The following is a 21,054-nucleotide window of genomic DNA, read 5'->3' as shown; positions in this document are numbered from 1 at the left end:
CTTGAGATTTGCTATTTCAAGACAATCTACTGTCTACTGCAGGAACCATGCTAAACACTGGGGACACAAAGGTTAGGATGTTCCCATTTCTCTCAGTGTAAACTCCTGAGCCCTCCAATGGCCTGCAAGGCGCCACATGCCTCGGACCCTCCTTCCCTCCCTGACCTCATTTCCTACTATGCTCCGCCTTGCTGTGCTGCTCCTTGTTGTTTCTGGGACACGCCAGGCACACTCCTGTCTCAGGGCCTTTGCACTGGCTGTTCTTTCTGGCCAAAACGCTCTTCCCCCAGACAGCTACATGACTGGCTCCCTCACTTCCTTCAAGTCTATGCTCAAATGTCACCTTCCCAATGAGGCCCACTTTGGCCACCCTATGGAGAACTGCACCCCACCCAAGCCTCCTAGCCCTGTTCCCTCTCCCTTCTCTGCCTCACTACTGCTGCTTTTCTAGAGCACTTCTCCCATTCCAACAGGCTGTACTATTTACTAATAGTTTCATTGTTCCTCTCTCTCTTCCCACTACAACAGAAGCTCTAGGGGTCAGGGGTCTTTGTTTTGCTCACTGGGGCATCTCCAATGCCTAGAACAGTGCCTGGTACATGCCCAATAATTACTTGTTGAATAGATGAATAAACAATACTGACCTAGCTTCAAGGAACTCAGAGTCTGGTTAAAAAACTCAAATGCCTGAAGGGGCCAGGCTCTGATGAAAGTTAACAAAGTCTCAGGGCAGAGACAGTGGAAGTGGTACGTTCTTCATTTGTCTGTTCCCACCCTTGAGTTTCCTGATTTTCACAGAAATCTGGAAGAAGTCACCAACGGCTCAACGCAGACTAGGGAAGGTCCCCACTCAGCAGGGGGCATGACACCACCTCACCCCACAGGGCCGTCTCTGGCCTCGTGGCCACCACAGCCCATTCTGCATCACACTGCCGGGCAGACACAGAAAAGCCAGCTTGAGCCTGAGTCACAGAGCCTTCCTCACGCCACCCCACCCTCGCTCTGCCCACTCTGGTTTTCCCTGTTGGCTCCTCTAGGATGTGGCCATTCCGAGAACCCCAGGCATTTCTCTGGCTCACTGGACCAGGACCAGTACCCCTGACCCCTCAGGTCCAGTCACCTGCAGCCCTGGCTAAAGGCTGCTCCTCCGTAAGCCTCCACACTGTGCGACTTCCATCAGTTGCCCCCACCTTCTGCACTGGAGAAAGGCAGAGGCAACTGTTTCTGAGTGGTCTCTTGTCTACAACAACACCCTACTTGCTACGTGGTACATGTCACCCTCTGGATTCTCTCTGATTCTGTCAGATCCTCCTACACATGGACCCGCGCCGCCCCACTCAATATTTCTGCAGCCAATAATGGCGCCTTGGAGCTGCGAGTCTGCTGAGCAATTACAGGATAGACCACAATGGCCCGGCGAAAAGGGAGAATACACAACGAGTTCTAATCCTTCTGTGGGAATGTCTGCAACTGTGCCAATTAAGGCTCTTGATTTATAGTAGTCTATTTTTTTCCTTCGGTGTTCACAATCAACCCTCCCCCAGAAGCCTATCACCACTTTCAGGAAGAAGAATGTGTGTGCTTCAGAACCAGCATTGATTAACCAGGGGTCACGAGTAAGGTCAGGGTCACTGAAAGATGCTGGGGAACTCTCATCCGGGCTGCAAGGGGGGCTATCCTGCCTGAGGCATTCCATACTCGGGAGGCTTGGCTGCCATCTGATTCCAGCCTGGTTGGAAAGACAGCCCTGAGCAGTGACCAGGGGACCCAAGCCAATGATTAATGCTCTGATTCTGCAAACAACCCAGAGAAGCCAGGCTGTTACTTTCTCAGCTGTCGGCTCCACATGCCACAAGGAATGTTCTGCTAGCACAGGGTCCAGCTCCTAGAAGGACATGGGTCACACCGAGAATTGGCAGCTACCATTTTAGGTGTGTGCTCACTCTTTTGGATCCCCAGAGAATCTTCTGGAGACCACCCCAACTGGCTGAATGTCCTCACTTTGGGACTAACAAGCCCATTCGGCCCCCAGAATTCTCAGTCCCCTTCTGAATTCACAGCCAGCCGACCAAGTGAATGCATGTTAGCTTATTAAGTATTTGCACTTTCCAGAGACTGAATCTGGGCCCGGCCGAGTCGAAGGGCCCAGGATGCACATGAGGGCTCAGCCCATTGCCATTAACAGGCAGCGTTTATTATTAGTGCTGTCATCGTTGTCACTGTTGCTAACGCTTGGCCCTCTGTGCCTTTGTGTCTGGTCATGAGGCACCTCCCCAAGGGGTGCACTAAATGTGCTTCTATGTTAATCGCCCCCAGAAGGGAGGTCCGCAGTCGGGAACACAGGGGTGCTGCGCAGCCTCAGAAACTAAGATCGTTACAATGCTAACATCTACAATTCAGGCCCTGATGTGTACCAGGCTTTGGAATATGCACTTGACATTGCACTGAATCCTCTTCGCAAACCCATGTTTGTCACCCTAACTGGCGAGGTGAGGAAACTGAGGCCGGAGAGGTGGGCTAACTTGCGCTGGGACACACCTAGCAAGACGAGGAGCCCTGCTTTGAGGCAGTCTGACTCCAGAGTCCCCTCCACTTGACTGCCCCTTAAGGAGGAAAGTGGAGCAGCGCCCAGAGCAACTCTCTCCACCATGCCTTCCCCCAAAGCCTCGCTCTGTGCAGAGAAGGTGGCATGTGAGGGTCAGGCTCCGAGGCTATTTCTGTTCTGAGAGTCATTAAAAACATCACGAGAGTCCTTGTGACCCTGCCACCGGTTCACCCATCAGTCATTCATCCCTGCAGTGAGTGCCCCCTGAGCATCTCTGGCAAACCCCAAGATGTGCACAGGCGATGCAGGCATCTCCACAACACAGTCCCCTGTCCTTGCAGGGGATGGGAAGCCCAGTGAGGGCAGGGGTCATATCCTTCCTGTGCACCACTGCATCTCTGCTGAAGGAATGGATGAATGAACGCAAAAACTAAGGAAACTATTCCCCAGACACCCAGGATGAAAAAAGTCCCTTTTTAAAAAAAGTACCTACAGGTAATGATGCATATCCCATAATCTAATCTATATGTTCACTTTGCAAAATAACGAGATGTTAGCAGTTTCAGAATTAGTGTTCTCTTACTCTATTTCCCCCGACGAGAAACACGATCTGCTCTGCATTAGAATTACAGCAAGAATTACCCCTTAGCAGGAACCATATGATTTTAATGCACAGATGAATTTCAATTAGACATTTATCTAACCATGCTGATGTGTTTTAAACTTAACCCTAAATTACAGACTTTTCAAATAACTCTGCTCTCCCCTCTGCTTCTCTCTCTTCAATTTTGGTTTGGTTTTGTGAAAGGTCTGCTGGTAAAAATGAAGCAATACCAGTAACTTATCTACAAATTACGGGAAGGAGAAAGTAGGTTAAAAAAGACCAAGAACTTAAAACAAGTACGATCAAACCACATCCGAGTTAGGCAGGAAACAATAGGAGACTGTTCTTGCTCAGAGGGAAGGAAGGTAAATCTTGCCGGGACTATTGTCAAACAAATCATAAATGAGATTCATCTCCACTCTTCCCGAATTTCAACTGCAGTCATCAGAATGCAACAACTTCGATTTCACAGGCAGGGAAAGGTAATAACCGGAAGTAGAAAGCTGACACTTTCACTTGGGCTGGCAATTCCTTCCACACTCAAAAGAATCTCATTTTCAGTTCAGGCGTCCACCACCACAAGCGGCTGTGTGTCTATCACAGGGAGGCAGGAACTTCATCACCAGAAGAAGCGCCACCGGGAGAAAGAACAGGTCTCCTAAACGCTCCCTCTGATTAGAAGGTTCAACTAAAGTAGGTATCCTAAGCTGAGAGGTCGCCAGGAAGTTTCTGCAATTTGTTTTGCTCAGATTGCAAACCCCACGTATCACTGTCAATATCTTGCTTGTGCTACTGTACTAGAGTTTTGCAAGACGTTACCGCTGGGGGAAAAGTAGGGAAAGGGTACAGGGATCGCTCTGTATTATTTCTTACAACTGCATGCCAATCAATTTCAATGAAAAAACCCTGCAAACTCCAGTGCCCCGATGATCTCTGGGTTCATCTCTTGGAACCCCAAGTCTAACTGCAGCAGTGAGGGAAGATTCTGCGACGAAGCCTTAGAGCGAGCTGGGGGTCTGGAAATCATGCAACAAAAGAAAGTCCAAAGGGACCTCATACATTCCGACTTGTTATGAAGGTAAACGTAGCAGGAGTCAGCAGCAGGCTGGGAGGGGCCTGGGCAAATGTGACGGGAACGCACACCTCGTCCACTGGGGGCAGACTCCTCCGAGAAGCCTCCTGCAGGAACACACGCACAACGAGACCAGATCCTTTCACTGTTCAAAGCAAGCCTGAAATCTGGATTTCTACGTGAAACTTCCAAAATTTTACATCTGGCAATTCATAAAATTTTCTTTTAAACACTGTGAAGAGCAAACCAAGCAGCTTTGAGGGCCAGACTGCAACCTATCAGGCACTTGATGGTCACTTTGAATCTATTTTCTTCCCATCCTCCCCTCAGCCCTCCAGAGTAGGGATGGCTCTCCTTCTTTTCTAAATGGGGTGAAATGACTTGCCCCGGGTGACCCGCTGGAGGGCGGAGTCCTCAGCAGCTCTGACCGGGAGGCCCGGCCGAGTCTGCGGACTCGGCATTCTGTTAGTTGCCTTCATTCAGCAAAAGGTAGTTTAAGAAAGTTGCAAAAAAGCATCTCTGGCTCCATAAACACCAAGTCAGCCCCACATTTTCTAGACCGTGTGTTGTCATGACACAGAACTTCAGGGGCATCTTTCCTGATCAACACTTGTCACTCTCATCACCTCTGGGTTAAACTCTCTCACCAAACACTACTCCTTCCCTTAGAGCACTCACAGGACTTGAGATAGTACAGTTATTTGTATATCTAATCAATGTCTGTCTCTCCTACTGGACTATAAAGCTCCAGTGTGACAGAGACTATTTAGGATTTTGTATATCCCCAGAACTAGCATAACGCCTGATCCAAAGAAAGGGCTTAATAAATACTTGTTGAATGAATCAAAGAAGGGATAGGCCAGACAGGGGCCATTGAAAAGGCCCCATTCAATTCAGCTGAACTAACGCCACCACCACCAAGGACAGAAAGTTTCTGGGAACCGTTTCAGAGGCTCCAATGCTCCCTCAATCGGCCTAGCCAAGCCACTGTACACCAGAAAAACCAGAAGGGCAGGGGACTCTTGTAACTCTACTCCATGCAGTTCTGGCCTTTCACACTACACGATTACATGCCACCCACCCACTCGGATATAGCAACAGAGGCTACTGCCAAGGGCAAGCACAGCCCTTTTACCTGACACCTGTTGCCTGAGAACCTGGCTGCAGAGCCAGAGAGCCCTCATGAAACAGCCTTTCTGTCCAACACTGTGCTCATCTCAGACACGTATGCTGAGCCCGTGCTGCAGCAGATACAATGACAGACAAGACGCCTGCCATAAACAGCCTAGAGCACGTAAGATCTCCAATGAGAGGGAGCCAGGAGCAAGGGCCTTCCAGGCTGTGGGTATGGTAAGGGCAGAAGCACGGAGGCAGACACCCAGGGCACGCTGGGGAAAGAGCAAGCTGCACCAGGACTAAGGCAGCCTGGAGCTCAGCACATGTGAGCAGGATGGAGGAGGGGAAGGCACAGGGGCCAAGCTGGGAAAGGCTCTGGAGAAGCCCTAACACTGGTCTCAGGTGTTTTCCTTTAGCAGAGCACAAAATGCAACTTCAAGGCTCCTGCAGATCACAAACATGCTCTGTAGGGCCACAGTTCAGAGATAACTTGGGAGAGTTTGCATCAAAATGCAGATTTCCAGGTTTTGTGGAACTATGAGGAAAGCAGGCAACACTGCATCCATATTTGTGCAGAGCAACTGCAGTCAGAGGTGGCAGAGCAGCTGCTCAGAGAGGACACACACGCTCTCCAATCTGCCACAGTCCCCACCACCCCACTGTGCTCACACGGGGCCTGCGCCATGCATAGACGCTCCCTGTCCATCCTCTGCAGTTATCTGTGTCTTAGACAAGGCATTTTCTCATTCTGTCCCAATAACAGTGTCTCACAGATAGGCAATCTGAGGCCCAGAATGGTACAATTCCAATTTCAGTAACATACGATCAATTAAATCCACTCGTAGTACCCAAACCTAGATTTTCCTGGGTATGCATTTCAAGACTCTGATTAGGTTCCCTGAATCCCAGACCAGCTTATGCATCGTCGTTGCTGTATAAGCAGAATGCTGGTTTCTGGGTTTAGAGAAACACACACATTAACAAAATGAGCAAGGGCCTCTTATCAACGTCTGGAAACAGTCCAGATGCTAATAACTTACACAACTTCTCTGAACGTCCTGTTCCGTCTTAGCGTACATCTCAGACAGATCACCATTCAGGATGACTTCAGCTAACGAGTTCACCAGGGGTGCATGATGTATAATTAGGAAGACCTGGTGAGAAAAAAGAAATGGGATTTGCATTAAAAGTGTGTGGTCCTTCAACTTTCCTTCCTTGATCTGTAACAACTAGGCTGGGCTATAAAGACCTGTATTAAGCAGCAATCCCTGTGATGCAAAATTCAAAGACTGGGGCACATTTAGGAGAAACCAGTTACACTTTTCTCCCTCGAGGGCTGGCCCATTCTTCATTCAGACTGTTGCCTAGTTGGCTGGCTACTCGTCAGTGGAAGGACGTGCATTGAAGTGAGCCTGTCCCTCACGGCTGGGTGAAGCCAAATCAGGCCACAGTGGAGCAACGTGGGAAAGGAGCAGCCAAATCAGCACACTCCTTCCTCTCCACAGGCATTTCAGTGTCAAATTCGATTATGACGAGACTAGAGGGCACCAGCCCAATCCTTTAGTTGTGCGGGAAGAAGGGGCCAGTGAACCTTGTTCCAATTAAGGACTTGGCAAAGGGTCGGCTGCACAGAGATTCCATCACTGGAATGACCTCTGACCCCGGTGGTGAGCGACAGCACACTAGGATTCCATGGCAGCACTGGCAGGTGTGGAAACTGTGGGGAAGAAAAGCCACACGAGCTAGAGACAGACCTAGTCATGCCAGGAAGCAGAATCAGAAGGTGCTGGGCTGTCTGGGTTGGCCCTGCTACCCCACCCTGTTCCCAAGATTTAGAGGAATGGCTTTAGGAATCAGGGTATTCAAAACGGCCTGGCCACACCTGCCTCTTTGTTTTAAAATGCAAAGGCAAGAGGGGTGTAGCACAGCGTGGGATGTATTTACCATTTCTACAGAAGAAGGGAGTGTGCACACATTTGTATTTGCTTATATACGCATGGAACAGGGTTTCTACACCCTGGCACGACTGTCAGCCATAATTCTGTGTTGCAGGGGGCTGTCCTGTGCACTGAAGGATATCTGGCAGCATCTCTGGCCTCTAGCCACTAGACGCTAGTAGCACCACCTTTCCAGTCATGACAACCAAAAATGTCTCCAGACACTGCCCAACATCTGGGGCTCGGGGGCAGGTGAAATTGCCCTCAGCTGAGAAGCCCTGGCTGAGAACGTCACAGGAAACGCCTGTAACTATAGCTGTCTCTGGGGATAGAAATCAGGAGACCGAACAAAAGTAGAAAGGAAACTTGGTTTTCACCTGTTTGACCTTTTTAACTTAAAAAGAATTTTTATTAAAAATATAAATAATGTAAAAAAAAAAGTAAAGGCAGAAACTGAAACACTGGCTGCCTCTGGGGAGTGAGACTAGGTGCTTGGGGGACAAGGGTAAGAGGGAGACTTTTCCCTAGATGTCATTTTGTACTGTTTGAATAGGGTGAATATATTGTTCAAAAAAATAAATACAATTCAAATTAAAGGTACAGGCAGAATGGCCAAATGTGGTACCTACCTAAAAAAAGGAACATCTGTTTTTTGTGGTTTTTTTTTTTTTGGTGAGGAAGATTGGCCCTGAGCTAACACCTGTTGCCAAACTTCCTCTTTCTGCTTGAGGAAGAGTGGCCCTGAGCTAACATCTGTGCTCATCTTCCTCTATATTTTGTATATGGGATGCTGCCACAGCATGGCTTGATGAGTGGTGTAGGTCTGTGCCTGGGATCCAAATGTGTAAACCTTGGGCCGCTGAAGCAGAGTGTGCTGAACTTAACCACTGAGCCACTGGGCTGGCCCCAAGGCACGTCTGTTTTTAAAACACCAGAGAGAAACTATCATAGAGACTATATAGTATGATCAAATGAGTTAACTCATGTCCAGGGCTGCAACAGGCATTCAAATGTTGGCAATGATGATGATGCTGATTTTTCTCACCTTCATCATGGCTGAATTACTGCCACATTTCACCCAACCACAAAACAAAACCCCAATCACTGAGTTCATTCATTCCACAAATATCTATTGTGCACCTTGTATGAATGTGACCTTAACTGATCATTTATTCATTCTTTTATTCAGTCCACAAACATTCAGTGAGGACCTATTAGGGCCCACCAGACAAAGGCCACTGATTCCTGCCTGTGGACACACAGGTGCCCATTCCTCCCTGGGCTCTGGATGGAGAGAAGCTGGGGAGAGCCAGTCACTGCATGGTATGTGGAAGCGTATGCAGGCTGGACTTGAAAAGCTGGGCCATCCTGTGCATGCCATGCTCTCGTTGTGAGCACTCATTGTGAGCACTCATTGTGAGCGGTAGTTTAGTTTCAGCAGGACGGCATCCCCTGTCACACTAAATTAATGTTGTTAATGTGAATTTTCTTGGTTTTGTAGCTGTGTTTGTAAAATAATTTACAAGGATGCTTTGATGTAGGGCTTACGGACATGGGGTTCGAGGTTTTCACACATTTAGGCAACATTATGATAAAGCTAAATGAAAATTAAGGGGAGGGAGGGCTCCATTACTCAAGCTGAGGAACCCCAAATTACAAGCTATGTTTTTTGTGAGATACCAAAACAAGTAATTAGGGGCCAGAGCTGCTGCTCCTTCACTAAGAAAACAGGAGAAAAGGGGGTCTCAGAGAAAAGGTGTGGTCTGACCCCTCTCCATTAACGTGCCAGCTGTGGGGGTGGGCAGCCGTGCTCCTCGGAGGAGACCTGCCCGTGCAACACTTCAATAGCTGCAGGGTCCTGAGGCTGCGTTCCACGGGATTCCTGTGGCTGAGCATCTGGGCTGCTTAGGTCCTGCCAGACTCTCACAATCCCAAGCAGGAGATGCTGTCAGATTTGTAATGAGGCAGTGGAAAAAGGTGCCAGGAGAGGCTGGGGTTTGCAGTGAGCTCCGTTGCACAGAGGGGCATTCAGAAGGAGTCGGCAGCAGTGCAGAGCTCTGAGCAGAGCCCCCAGCACAGGACTCTGAGGGTGAACGCTGAGCACGCCAAGTGCGGATCCCCGATTGGCCCAGGCGCTGGGAAGAGGCCAAGTCTGCATCTCTCTTCTCAGGCCAACCGGAGACAGCCCCACCTCAAACTTGAAACGGCCCAGGGACCAAGTTAGAAGGACATTTTCTCAGCAAAGCAAACAAATACCTGTGCCATTGCAGAAGTGGGAACAGAGCTCTGGTCAAACGTCTGACGACTTGACAGTCGAGTGAGGTGGCCTGAGAGTCTGGACTGCTCGTAATAAAAATATTTTCAAAGTTATGTAACTGGGTCACCATGGAGTTTTTCCCTTCTTGTAAATATTACATAATTACAAGAAGGAAACACACTTGCTTAAGGGGGGAGGCAGACAAACTGGCTCAAGACACAAATCTGGGAACTAAGTCTGCTACAAGATACCTTCTAGAAGGTAATCTGGGAACTAGAACCATGAAAAAAGCCTTCAAAAAACAGCCTCATTAGTGGAAGTTTGTTAAACCAAGCTTGCCATGTGTATGCACACAGTGGGTCCTAGTCTGGGGCTTATTTCAAAATGCCATGCATAAGACCCATGCAGTCCACATTTCCAGGGTATTTAAAACACTCCTTGGTTGTTTTGGAAACCTCAGTCCCCATGGTAAAAATCAACTACATACATGGTGGGTTTGATTTATTTTTTATTTCTCCTTAAATTTCCATCCACTACCATGAAGACGATACACAGCACCTCATCTCAGTGTCTGGAAAACAGAATCCCTTCTCCTTTTATTGTTATTTTATTTCAAGATGGGGGACACTGAAAAAGAAGACAGGGTGACATGGCCTGGGAAACTTCTGACAGGCAGCAGTGCTCCAAGGACCCCCAATCTGGTGGGGACATGGGTGCATGATCAGACATACCTGCGACAGGAGATACAGAGAAACTGGCAGGCTGATCTTCGGTCGTTCTCCTCCCTAGGGAAGGTTGAGGGGAAAGAGAGAGAGAAGTCCAGGTCACACGCAGGAGCAGCACACGATACATAAAGCCAAAAGCCATCTGTCTGAAGGAGAGGCACCCTGTCCCCCTGACTTCCTCCATGACCCTGAGGCTGTCCTTTCCTGCTGCTAGTAAAAAGTCCACTCTGCAAAATAAATTTGCAACCGAATCCCATTCAAACCATTTTCGAGGCCACTATTTTTCCACCTGAGAAATCTTTCACCATTAGTCACGGATTAGAGGCTGGACCCAAGAGAAGAAATAGCTCCTTAAATTACCAAGAACGTTAATTTCCCCCAGCTGGGGCACAGAGAGCCCAGCAGGAGAGGCCCCCTCTGGAAGCCTGTTCTCAGAAAGAGCTTTCAAAACAGGAGGCAGAGAGAGGCTGGGGCACTCGGGCCTCGGAAAAGCCCCTCATTTGTACTGAACTGTAGTGAGCTCCATCTCACACCAACCCCGTGAGGATCTTCAGGGCCCTCATTTTGCTCAGGGAGGTTAACTGCCTTGTCCGAGGCTGCAGAGTGCAGAAAGGGAAGAGGCAGAATTTGAACCCAGGTCTTGAAAACTCCAATTCCCATGCTTTCTCTCTGCCTCCCAGAGCTGCCTCTGGTAGATCTAGTTAGGGTTGCAATTTTCTTTTACTTACTTATTTTTAGCAAGAATCTCCATGCTCCATCTCCAAAAAGAAAGCTACATCCTCTTGGGACACATCTGCAGAGGCTGAAACCCTTGCAGACAAACCAGCTGGGCTCTCCCGCCTCCTGCCAAGGCCTCTACCCCTTAACTCTGGGAGGGGCTGGGCGAAGGCCTCCCCTCCCCAAAGTGGCATTTCTCATGGGGGGATTCGAGAACTAAGAATCACCTAGGGGGCAGGTTAAAGATGCAGACTCCTGGTCCACCACACACCCACCAAGCCAGAATCCCAGAGAGGGAGGAGAGGGCACCTGGGGATGTGCATTTTAACAGGCACCATCTCCACAAGGGAGCTGAGGCTGCTAACCGTGGACACTCATCGCCCTGGGGTCTTTTCCTAAGTGCACTCCATCCCTCCCCGTCCATTCTGTGCAAGTTTTGTGGCTGGCTGGATCTTCTCCAAATCAATTAGCTCTGGCAACTACCAGAAAAAGTTACCAGGGATGAGAACACCTCAAGAGAAGGATGCATAGAAACCTAAAACCTAAATCTGTAGAGGTTTCCTGTTTCCCTCTGACGTCAGTATTCTTTTCTCATTCACTTTTACAGTCTACACGCACACGCATACGCAGTCTCTCCCACCCGCATGCCCGCCCTTTTAGGAAATAAGAGGAAAGGAAAACCAGTGTGCTTTGAAAGGAATCTCTCTCAGGCACAAAGCCTTGGTCCCTCGCAAAGCTCAGTCCTATTCACGGTGACTGTCATTCCCTCTTCTGAAGATGGCCACAGCCCACAGGAGCAATGGGGCCAGGCCCCAGACCCACCTTGTCCTGGTTCTCCAGCGAGTACACGTAGAGGGGCAGGAAGAGCCTGTTGAGCAGGTGGTCCGTGAGCACGTCGTTGAGGAACTCACAGTTGATGATCAGGATGTCGTTGAGATAGTGCAGGTGGTCCAGGTGCTCAGCCACCAGGTCACTCAGTTTCCCCCGATTCCGGTGCCTGCCAAGAAAAACAACACCTCAGCCTGGAAGCCGAAGCTCAGAGCCCTTGGGCCCAGAAGCAATGGCTGGACTGAGGTCACCGGTGCTTCACTCACACAACAAATACCTGGGCCAGCGTCAGGAGGCACCTATCCCGGCCCAACCAGTGGCATACACAAAGAGAAAACAGGCAGGTCCACTGCAATCGACTTTAGGGGACTCCTGGGGTACCTTACTCTCTGGAGGCCTTAGTATGGCTCACCATCACCACCACCGTAGCCCAAAGCAAAATGAGTAAACAGAACAAAAACTAGCTAAGCCCTTAGCAAGCCATTTCTCAAGAGCAGCCACTAGTCAATGTGGCAAGATCCCGACACCCAAGATAAGCAGCATTAATGGAGCAATAAATTCTCACTAATTAAAATGCTCCCTTTTTTCTGAAGAGAAAAGCAGGCCTCAGCAGCCGCATCCGACCCACTGGCCCCAACCATATGTGGGGCATGGTGCACGGCCGTGATATCTCGGCCCCAGGCCCAGGAGGTCTCTGTCTCCTTGCACTGATGCAACGGGTGCGTGGGTTGGGGCCCACAGGTGGGTCAACCTCACACTCGACAAGGGCAGAACCCCTAAAACAACCCCTAAAACATCACCCCCATAGAGGTCTTTGTAGCAAAGAGCAATCTAGCTAGGGCGAGACGTTCTATTTGTATTATGATTATTATTCAAGTAATAGATGGTCATTTTAGAACACAGAAAATGAAAGAAAATAAAAGCAAAAGAAGTCAAAGTCCCACCACTAACAGAGTATTTTGCGACTCGTGACCTGACAGACTGTCTTTCCACATTTCTATGTCTCCCTATAGTCATACCCCAAATGCAGGTGTTACACATCTATCCAGCTAACCATATGAGTAACAGCAGGAGCAATTTTGCTTCTTTTATGTCATTTTCAATAATTATTCCTTATTATACTTTAATAAGATATTTGGTAAATATTTATAGCAAATACATGCAGTAAAGCCTAATGGTAGGATGAGGACCTATAATCCCACAGCCCCCCTGAGCCCTGCACCATTATACACAGTGTTTTGCAAGCTTTTCCCCACTTAATATGATACTGGGGAAATTTTTCTTTAGTAGGATAGTTAATGCACTTGACTTTTTAAACCTTTAGTTTAAAAAATATCAAAGTAATGTATGCAGATGGGTTTAAAAATCAAATAGTACTGATAAGCTGGTAATAAAATCTAGCAGCTCCTGCCCCAGCCTCCCTTGCCCCTGCCCACTCTCCAGAGGAGGCAGTTTATACATCTTCTAGTTGTTTCTGTGGATAGTTCCTCCCAAATTTCTATAAAACCTGTGAGGACCTCTATTTTGCGATTGAGCCATTCTAGATATTATGTATCGACCTCCTGTTATGACAGAACTCTGTGCGTTCCCTCCGCCCCTTCCCCCGATAGTCACAGCAACTGGTGTTGACACTGTCATAACCATTCACCGCAGAGCCAAAGAGAGCACTAGGAGCTCATGGCCTTCCTCATATAACTTTTTGTTCTTTCTGGAGTTAACTGCCTCATTATGTTTCACATCCACGACTGTTCATATCCATACGGGCCTTATTTTCCCAAATGCTCCGTCAGATCTGCCATCCACCCATCCTTGCTTCTTTCCCAATGTCGGAGCTATTATCCTATCTCTCTAGCCCCCCTCCCTCTAGGAGACCTCTTTCCTGGGTCACTTTTATCATCCTGACCCCACCTAGGTGTGCCTCTCACCAGGTCTGTGCAAAGCTGTCACTCTGGGGCAGTGGTTCTCAGCCGATGGCGCTTTTGCCTTAAAGGAGAGATCTGGCAATGTCTGGAGAGGATTGTGGTTGTCACAACTGGAAAAGGGGTGCTACTGGCATCTAGCGGGTGGAGGCACGGGATGCTGCTAAATGCCCTCCAGTGCACAGACCAGCCCCCACAGCAAAGGATTACCTGGTTCAAAAGATTGATAGTGCCGAGCGGGAGAAACCCTGCTCTGGAACATTCATCACTCTAGGGCCCCAAACACCATCTTAATTTTTTTTTTTAACAGATTTACTGAGATATAATTCACACACCATAAAATTCACCCATTTAAATTATTCAGTTTAATGGTTTTTAGTACATTCACAGAGTTGTCCAAGCATTATCATAATCAATTCTAGAACATTTTTATCCCCTCCCCCTAAAAAAGCCCTATACTCAGAGGTAGTTGCTTCCCATTTACCCTCACAAACCCCCTCTTCCAGCCCTAGGAAACCACTAATCTACTATTTCTCTGGACTTGCCTGTTCTGGGAATTTCATATAAATGCAATGTGGTCCTTTGCATCTGGCTTCTTTCACTTAGCACAATGCTTCCAAGGTTCATCCCTGGTGCAGCATGTGTCAGAACTACATTCCTTTTTATTGCTGAATACTATTCCACAGTATGCAATTACCACATTTGTCTACCCATCCACCAGCTGACGGATCATTTTCATCTTTTTATCAGCTGCCCAGCACTCCATCTATGGGTTTACTGAATTTACTTACCCTATTCCCCTCTGGGAGATATCTGAGTTGTTTCCAACTTTCCACTGTTATAAAAAGCGGAAAGGTGGGTGGAACCTTTTGGAGTATGGAAGTCCATATTCCACCTAGTTTTGTTCTAGTGCTTATTTTTTCTCGATGAAAATGGAATTCTCCCCTAACGACTCTGTCTACCTAATAAGCACCCCGGGAGGTCACTTACTCCTCATCAGTCTGTACACAGTTATCAAGTTCGATCACATGGCTCCCGATGAACCAGACCAAATTGGAGAAGTAAGGAACAGCAGTTTTATCTCGGATATAGTGCAGCATGGCCTGGTTATCCACTGGGAAAATTCACAAAAGAAGAGAAAAAAAAGTCAAGCTACCAAAAATAACTTGTGGGATATTAAAAAAAAAAAAAAAAAAATCCACAATGAAAAAGCCCTCTGCTATAATCTGAATCTTTTCTGTCTTTCCTGGAAATACTTGAAAATGGTTATCTTATTCATAAAATTATACTCATCAAGGCAGTTCTTATGCCATTTTGATAATTAATAAAATTAATTAATTGGGCTAAACATTAATAGTGCATTAGAAAGCCTCCGTGTTAACAATGCGTTTAGCTAGACTACAATGAAAACTGTGCCATTTTCTGGCAAGTTTCCTGTATTTACATGTCAGGATAAGTTAAGGAAGCAGAAAACTAGAAGTTGGTAACTTACATGACACTGGAATAAGGAACACGGGAATCGCCATTGGAGGAAAGGCAAAGACAGACAACAGTTAGCAGGGTGAGGACCTGGGAAGGGGAGACAGCTGCTCAGAGGGGTGGAGAGCTAGGGCAGGAGGCATCTAAACTGAAAGACACAGGTTAGAGGAGAGCAGGAGAAATCAGAGAGCAAGAGGCGGCAGAACCACAGCTTGGACCAGGCCGCAAACTCAGAAGCCCGCCAGGCTGGCCGGGGACTCGGTGAGCACAGCCGGCAGGCCCAGCGTGTGAAGTGGGGCGCCTGGGCCTCGAGCTCAAAGACAGCAGCTGCTTCTCAACACCAGCTCACCAGTGCCCTGCAGGACTGTGGGCCCAGGATAGCCAAATCTACATTTTCAAGTCAGAAATCCAGATTTTTACCCAAGCTCTCCCAATTTTTAAATACTGACAATTACATATTTTTTCAAAAAATATCTAAGCCAATTAAAACATGTCTGAGGGCTGGATTCGGCTCTCAGGCCCTCAGTTTGCCACCCCTGCATGGGCCCCACTGGGCTCTTAGAAAGGCTCTTCAAGTTAACACCATCCCAGAACTAGACGGAAGTGAGTCCTGAGGAGGTCCTGGCCCCTCCCAAGTAGGAGTCATCTCAGATAATAACATCCAATCTCATGAAGGTCAAAGCCCTTTGGTCCTTCAGAAAATGGAGTCCCAGCTCTGGTGGGATGGATACAGGGGTAACAACCCCGGCGTTAGGCAGAAAAGGCATTGCCTTGGAGGGCAATTCCAGGTCGGGAACTCCTGTCCAGCCAGCCTTTGTGCTAGTGCGGGCAGGGAGCCGTGGAAGGGCTTTCTCCTGGAGGCAAGGTTTTGGGCATTAAGCACATCCTTGAAAGAAAAGAGGAGTTTGTTGGGCTTTGCAGCCGATGGAGAATCCAATACCGCCCCCTGCTGTTTGGACATGAAATGGTCTCATACGTGATTCAAAGATAACATACCTCCCGGCTGTACTGAAGCATATTTTACTAACATTTACAACTTTGCTTTATCTAATTATCACATGGCTGCTCCGAGTCCCAGCTGGGCCTCTCTTAGGACATTATGTCCTACTTCAGTGTATCAGCACTGAGTAAGACTTTAACATGCAGAACTGAGTGTGCACGGAGAAGGCAGCAGTACAAAAATTACGTAAGGGACCAGCTAAATGTTCACTGATTACAAGCCTTCCATGAGACACGCAACCCCGGCTATAATAAATGAGCTCCCTGTTACCTCCAGAGAATTGTATGTATACATTCGTGGGAGCAAGCACGAGCTGTAAAGCTAGAAATCAGCTAAGGCCTGAGCTCACAAGGAAACTTACCTTTGTAAACGTTCAAAGTTATGGTTCTTACAGCAATTCTAACCATGCTTTCAGGATGATTGAAAAATTTGATGGCTTCTGTGTATAGGGCAAAGTCATTAGTGTGCTGAAACGAAAGATGTATCAAAAAGGAGTTACAAATCATAAGTAACATAAGGTAGGACAGGCTGCCCCCACCCTAGTTTTCTGAATCCTACTCGCAACTTCAGTGAAAGGCAAAAAACAGACAAACAAAACGTTACCCACGTGAACTTTAAGCCAGCAGTTCATTCCCAGCGGGGAATGTGGGAAGGGACGGGAAAGCGAGGCCATGGAAGAAATAGAGAAAGGTCCAGACGATGCCAGACCTTCAGGGTCCATGATCTGTTCCACCACTTCTTAGCTGTGTGATGTGATATTTCTAAGCCTCTGTTTCTTCATCTATAAAATGGGGATGATAATTCCCACTTCATGGTGGTTAGGATTAAACGAAATTATTTCAGACCCAGTGCTTACCCCGGTGCCTAATACCTAACAAGCACTCAGTAGTAATGCTAGCTGTTACTATTAGATGCTGCTTCAACTAGTCAAAGGCAAGTATAAAGTCAACGACATTCGGAATCTCTTTTGGCTATTATTTATTCCTCTATTTGGAAATATTAAAAGGTTAAACATTATCCTGGAGGAGGAGGGTCTCGGGAATCCTCTGACATTTAAAAGGGATCATTGGAACAGACCAAATCAATTCAGAACCACAGAACTCCTCTGCCGGAGCCTTTAGAAAAAAGCACCACAGGACCTGGGCCTAGAGCTGCACAGTGGCGTGCTCTGCTGCCCTCTTCTGGCCAGTTTTCCCACCTGGCTCCAGATCAGGCTCTGAGGACACCCACAGGCAGTGAGGGCAGCGGGAAGAGGCAACCAGCAACCTCCAGCAAGGTGACACTGTCCTCAAAGGACAATGCCATTTTGAGTGCTAGAAGTCAAATGTAGCCTTAACAGGCGGTGGCTACTGTACTGGCCCACAAAAAAGAGGAAACCAAGCCCACCTCAAAAAGGAGGCTCCACCACTCCTCTGGGGACCAGCAGGATGCTCTTCCAGAGGCATCACTCTGGCCCTAGAATCCCAGGGTTCTGCCCTCCCAGCCAGGTGCACAGGAGCCCAGCTGCCTCTGAGGGGAGGGAGAATCTGCCCCTCTCTGTTCTGAACTTGGCAGGTGGGTTTTCTTCCACCTGAGAGCCTCTGGGAGGATGCTCATGTCGTCCATCTGGCCCCTGGGCACATTTAATGAGTACCAGGTACTGGGCCACACAATGTTAATTTTTCAAACTGCCACATATTTTGTGGCTGGCAGCTAGCACTTCTCCTGAGGCCAGCTCTTCCCCACTACTAATCTAGACTAAAAAAATCAAGGTTCAGCCACTGTTGCCACATCATATGGGGACAGCCAGATGGGTTTTGTCTAAACTTAGATGATATGTTTGGGACTCTGGTCTGACTTCAAATACAGGCTGTGCAGCACCAGTCAGAAGACACCTACTACACAAACAGCACGTGGCTCTGTGGTCGCTGGTCTCCAAGATGGCCCAGTGATCCTCACCTCCTGTATTCACACACTGTGCCGTCCTCTCCCACACCAAATCAGGGCTGGCCTGTGTGGCCTAAAGAATATGGTAGAGGTGATGGTGTGTGGTTCTGAGGCTGGGTCATAAAAGGCATTACAGCTTGCCTTGGTCTCCTGGATCATTCGTTCTAGGGGAAGCCAGCCACCAAGCCGTGAGGACACTCAATGGCCCCTGGAGAAGCCTATGTAACCGAGGCCTCCCGCCAACGGCCAGCACTGACTGGTCAGCCGTACAAGGGATCCACCTTGGAAGCAGATCCTCCAACCCTAATCCAGCCTTCAGACGACTGTATCCTCATGGGAGACTGAGCCAGAACTGCCCTGCCAGGCTGCTCCCAAATTCCAGACACACTGTGCTGCAATAAATGTGACACAATTTGACCAGTAAGATAGACGAAGTCTGCTGGGAGCCTTCTGGGAAAGAAGAGTTTTTTGGAAATTAAAAAGGGACAAGAAGGAAAGTGATCTCATCAGGTTTTTTGGCAGGGGCATGTGAGTATGTGATGTCTGGAGCTGATGCAGCCATTCCGAGACCATGAGGAGTCAAGCCTGAGGACAGCAGCCAACTGTATGGTCAGCAGAGCAGAAAAATGGAAAAGCCTGGGTCCTTGATGAGACACAGGATGAACCAGGCCCAGGACAACTGGCCTCTGTACCTTTTGGTATGTAAGATAAATTTACCTTATTGTTCAAGCTCTTTTTAACTGTGAGAACAACAGCAATTTATTTATTTAAGTTGCTAGTAATTCTCCCAAGGCATATAAGGACCGTTAGCTTGTAAAGAACAGCAATGGCTACGATCTTAAGGAGCCAAGTACACACTAGGTGCTTTGAGGACATCATCTCCTTTCACTCAATCTCTGGAAAAGCCTACAAGGTATATATTATCATCGCCATTTTTCAGATGAGGAAACTGAGGCTCAGAGGACTGGGACTTCTCTCAGGGCACACAGCAGGGAAAGCTGTGGTCTGACTGGAGTTCCTGTTTTTTCCCATGGGGCAACACGAGCCCAAGTCAATTTCCAGGCACTTCCCCTCCCTGTCAAGTATAACACTCTCAGGTAGCACAAACCGAATTTTACATTAAAAATAGAGAGGTAACTTATTAAATAAAAAAAAATTTTAAGCATGCCAAGGTCAAACAGAGTTGCTATGAAAATCAGGAAACAGCAAGTGTGTAAGTACTTCGTCAACAGACACAAGGCCCCTCAGACGGACGGTGCTGCTCTACCCAGCCAGCTTCCCACCCGAACGCACCCTCTGGCAGTTACTTACCTCGTTATAAAAGAAATGGACAGTGTGGTTGTTGAGTTTTAACGAAAGTGTTTTCAGGAACGATATATAATATGCCATAATCTCCTCATCGGAAAAGTCAAACTTATGGACAATGATAGAATTTACATAATTATTAGAGAGCAAATAATCTAGAGGGAGAAAAAACAAAGGAAAACAGGTTAATTCATGCTGGAGGAGAGACAGCAGAGAAGTCGGGTAGGGAGCAGCTGATCCTGTGGAGGGACTAGACCCAGTGAAGCTTCTGGGTGAGTGGGGCTGACCAAGCTAACAGGGAGCCCCTTAACCTTTAACCAGCAAAGGAATCACCCACTCTGCGTAGCCACTAGAAAGTTCAAGAGCAATGCCAGAGAAAAGCCCAAGCCACCCTCCCTCCCACACCAAATAGAAAAGAACCCTTGAACATGTTCTTTCGTTGCTGGAAAGTTCAGCATAGAGCTGGGGGTGGGGCAGCTGAGTTGGTGCGTGGGCGGTTTCTTACTCCACCCACGGATGAGGGTAAAAAGTGCTGCATTTTATAAAAAGCTGCCCTGTTTTGCCATCAAGAGTCACCCTGTCATCCCTGAATGCCACAAAGGGCTACGCATGGCTTTTTTCTCCCTATACAGCAACATGATTTCATAAAAGCCACTTCATGCTGAACCTCCACTCCACGCCCAGGACCAGGCTGAGCGCTTTACACTATAATTAATCACCACGACAATACTGCACAGTAGGTCTCATTCCTCTCATTTTGTGGATGAGTAAAAAAAAAAGCTCAGAGAGGTTGATTAATTTGCCTGAGGACACAGAGACAGTAAGTCACAAAGACGGATTCGAACTCAGGTCTGATGTCAAAGCCTGTGTTAATATCATGCAGTAATGGGGGCCAACAATGAAAACTGGGTGATGCAGGCCTGGGGGCACTGGGGCCAACTGGAGAATGGCCACCCCTCCAAGCTCCCAGCCCCTGGCCCCTGCAGAAACGAGAGCTTCCGACCGTGCAAGGGAAGCTGGAAAATACAGATCTTAATGCTGCATCTCCTGATCTTGAAACGTCGGCCACTAGATCAACTCGTTTTTAAAGCTGTGCTGGCCATCAAAAACAGGTCTATAGCCCAGCTGCAGCCCGTGGGCCCGCAGTTCCAAATCTTAGTGTTGGGCCCTTGCCCAACGGATACGTTCTCTGAGTCCTTATCAGCCAGCCTGCAAAGCAGGCGCTGCTGTCCTCACTGTCTGTCCTTGGGCGGCCAGTCTGTGAGCTCTGATCATCCTGCCTGCCTCCCCACAAAGGGCTAAACGCAGACCGGGATCAACACCTGCACCTACAGGCAGACACGGGAGGCAGTGGAGCCGAGTGGTTCTGATTCTCCTTACTCAAAGTCTGGTCCTCGGACCGGCAGCACAGCTGCACCTGGAGTTTGTCAGATGTGCATAATCTTGGGCCCCAGCCCCGACCTCAGATCTCTGGGGGTGGCCCGACAGGGCTTCCCATCACGCTCGTGTTTGAGAGGCACTGGGTTTGAACATGTGCCTCTGCCACTTTCTAGCTGGGTGACCTTGGCAAGTCACCTACCCTCCCCACTCCCCAGTTTCCTTGTCTGAAAACTAGAATGACAGT

The 21,054-nt window shown here is 48.2% G+C and overlaps 1 protein-coding gene across 7 annotated transcripts in view; it reads right to left on the bottom strand.

Annotated features, from left to right (window-relative positions):
- The window catches only part of CLEC16A (C-type lectin domain containing 16A), a 209,613-nt gene that overhangs the window by 168,768 nt on the left and 19,791 nt on the right, over positions 1-21,054 (bottom strand). For all 7 annotated transcript variants that reach the window (XM_004438071.3, XM_087416956.1, XM_014793439.2 and 4 more), the window contains exons 4-9: positions 19,437-19,585; positions 16,561-16,666; positions 14,711-14,834; positions 11,796-11,970; positions 10,263-10,316; positions 6,378-6,491 (exon numbers count right to left, since the gene is read on the bottom strand). In XM_004438071.3, the coding sequence (XP_004438128.1) occupies positions 6,378-6,491; positions 10,263-10,316; positions 11,796-11,970; positions 14,711-14,834; positions 16,561-16,666; positions 19,437-19,585 (722 nt within the window). The remainder of the gene's footprint in view (positions 1-6,377; positions 6,492-10,262; positions 10,317-11,795; positions 11,971-14,710; positions 14,835-16,560; positions 16,667-19,436; positions 19,586-21,054) is intronic.

Source organism: Ceratotherium simum, chromosome 26, assembly GCF_057802395.1.
Source record: "Ceratotherium simum simum isolate JZ-2026a chromosome 26, ASM5780239v1, whole genome shotgun sequence".
Classification (NCBI taxonomy): domain Eukaryota; kingdom Metazoa; phylum Chordata; class Mammalia; order Perissodactyla; family Rhinocerotidae; genus Ceratotherium; species Ceratotherium simum.
The sequence above is the reverse complement of the archived record's forward strand: the minus strand, read 5'-3'. Positions and strand labels throughout refer to the sequence as shown.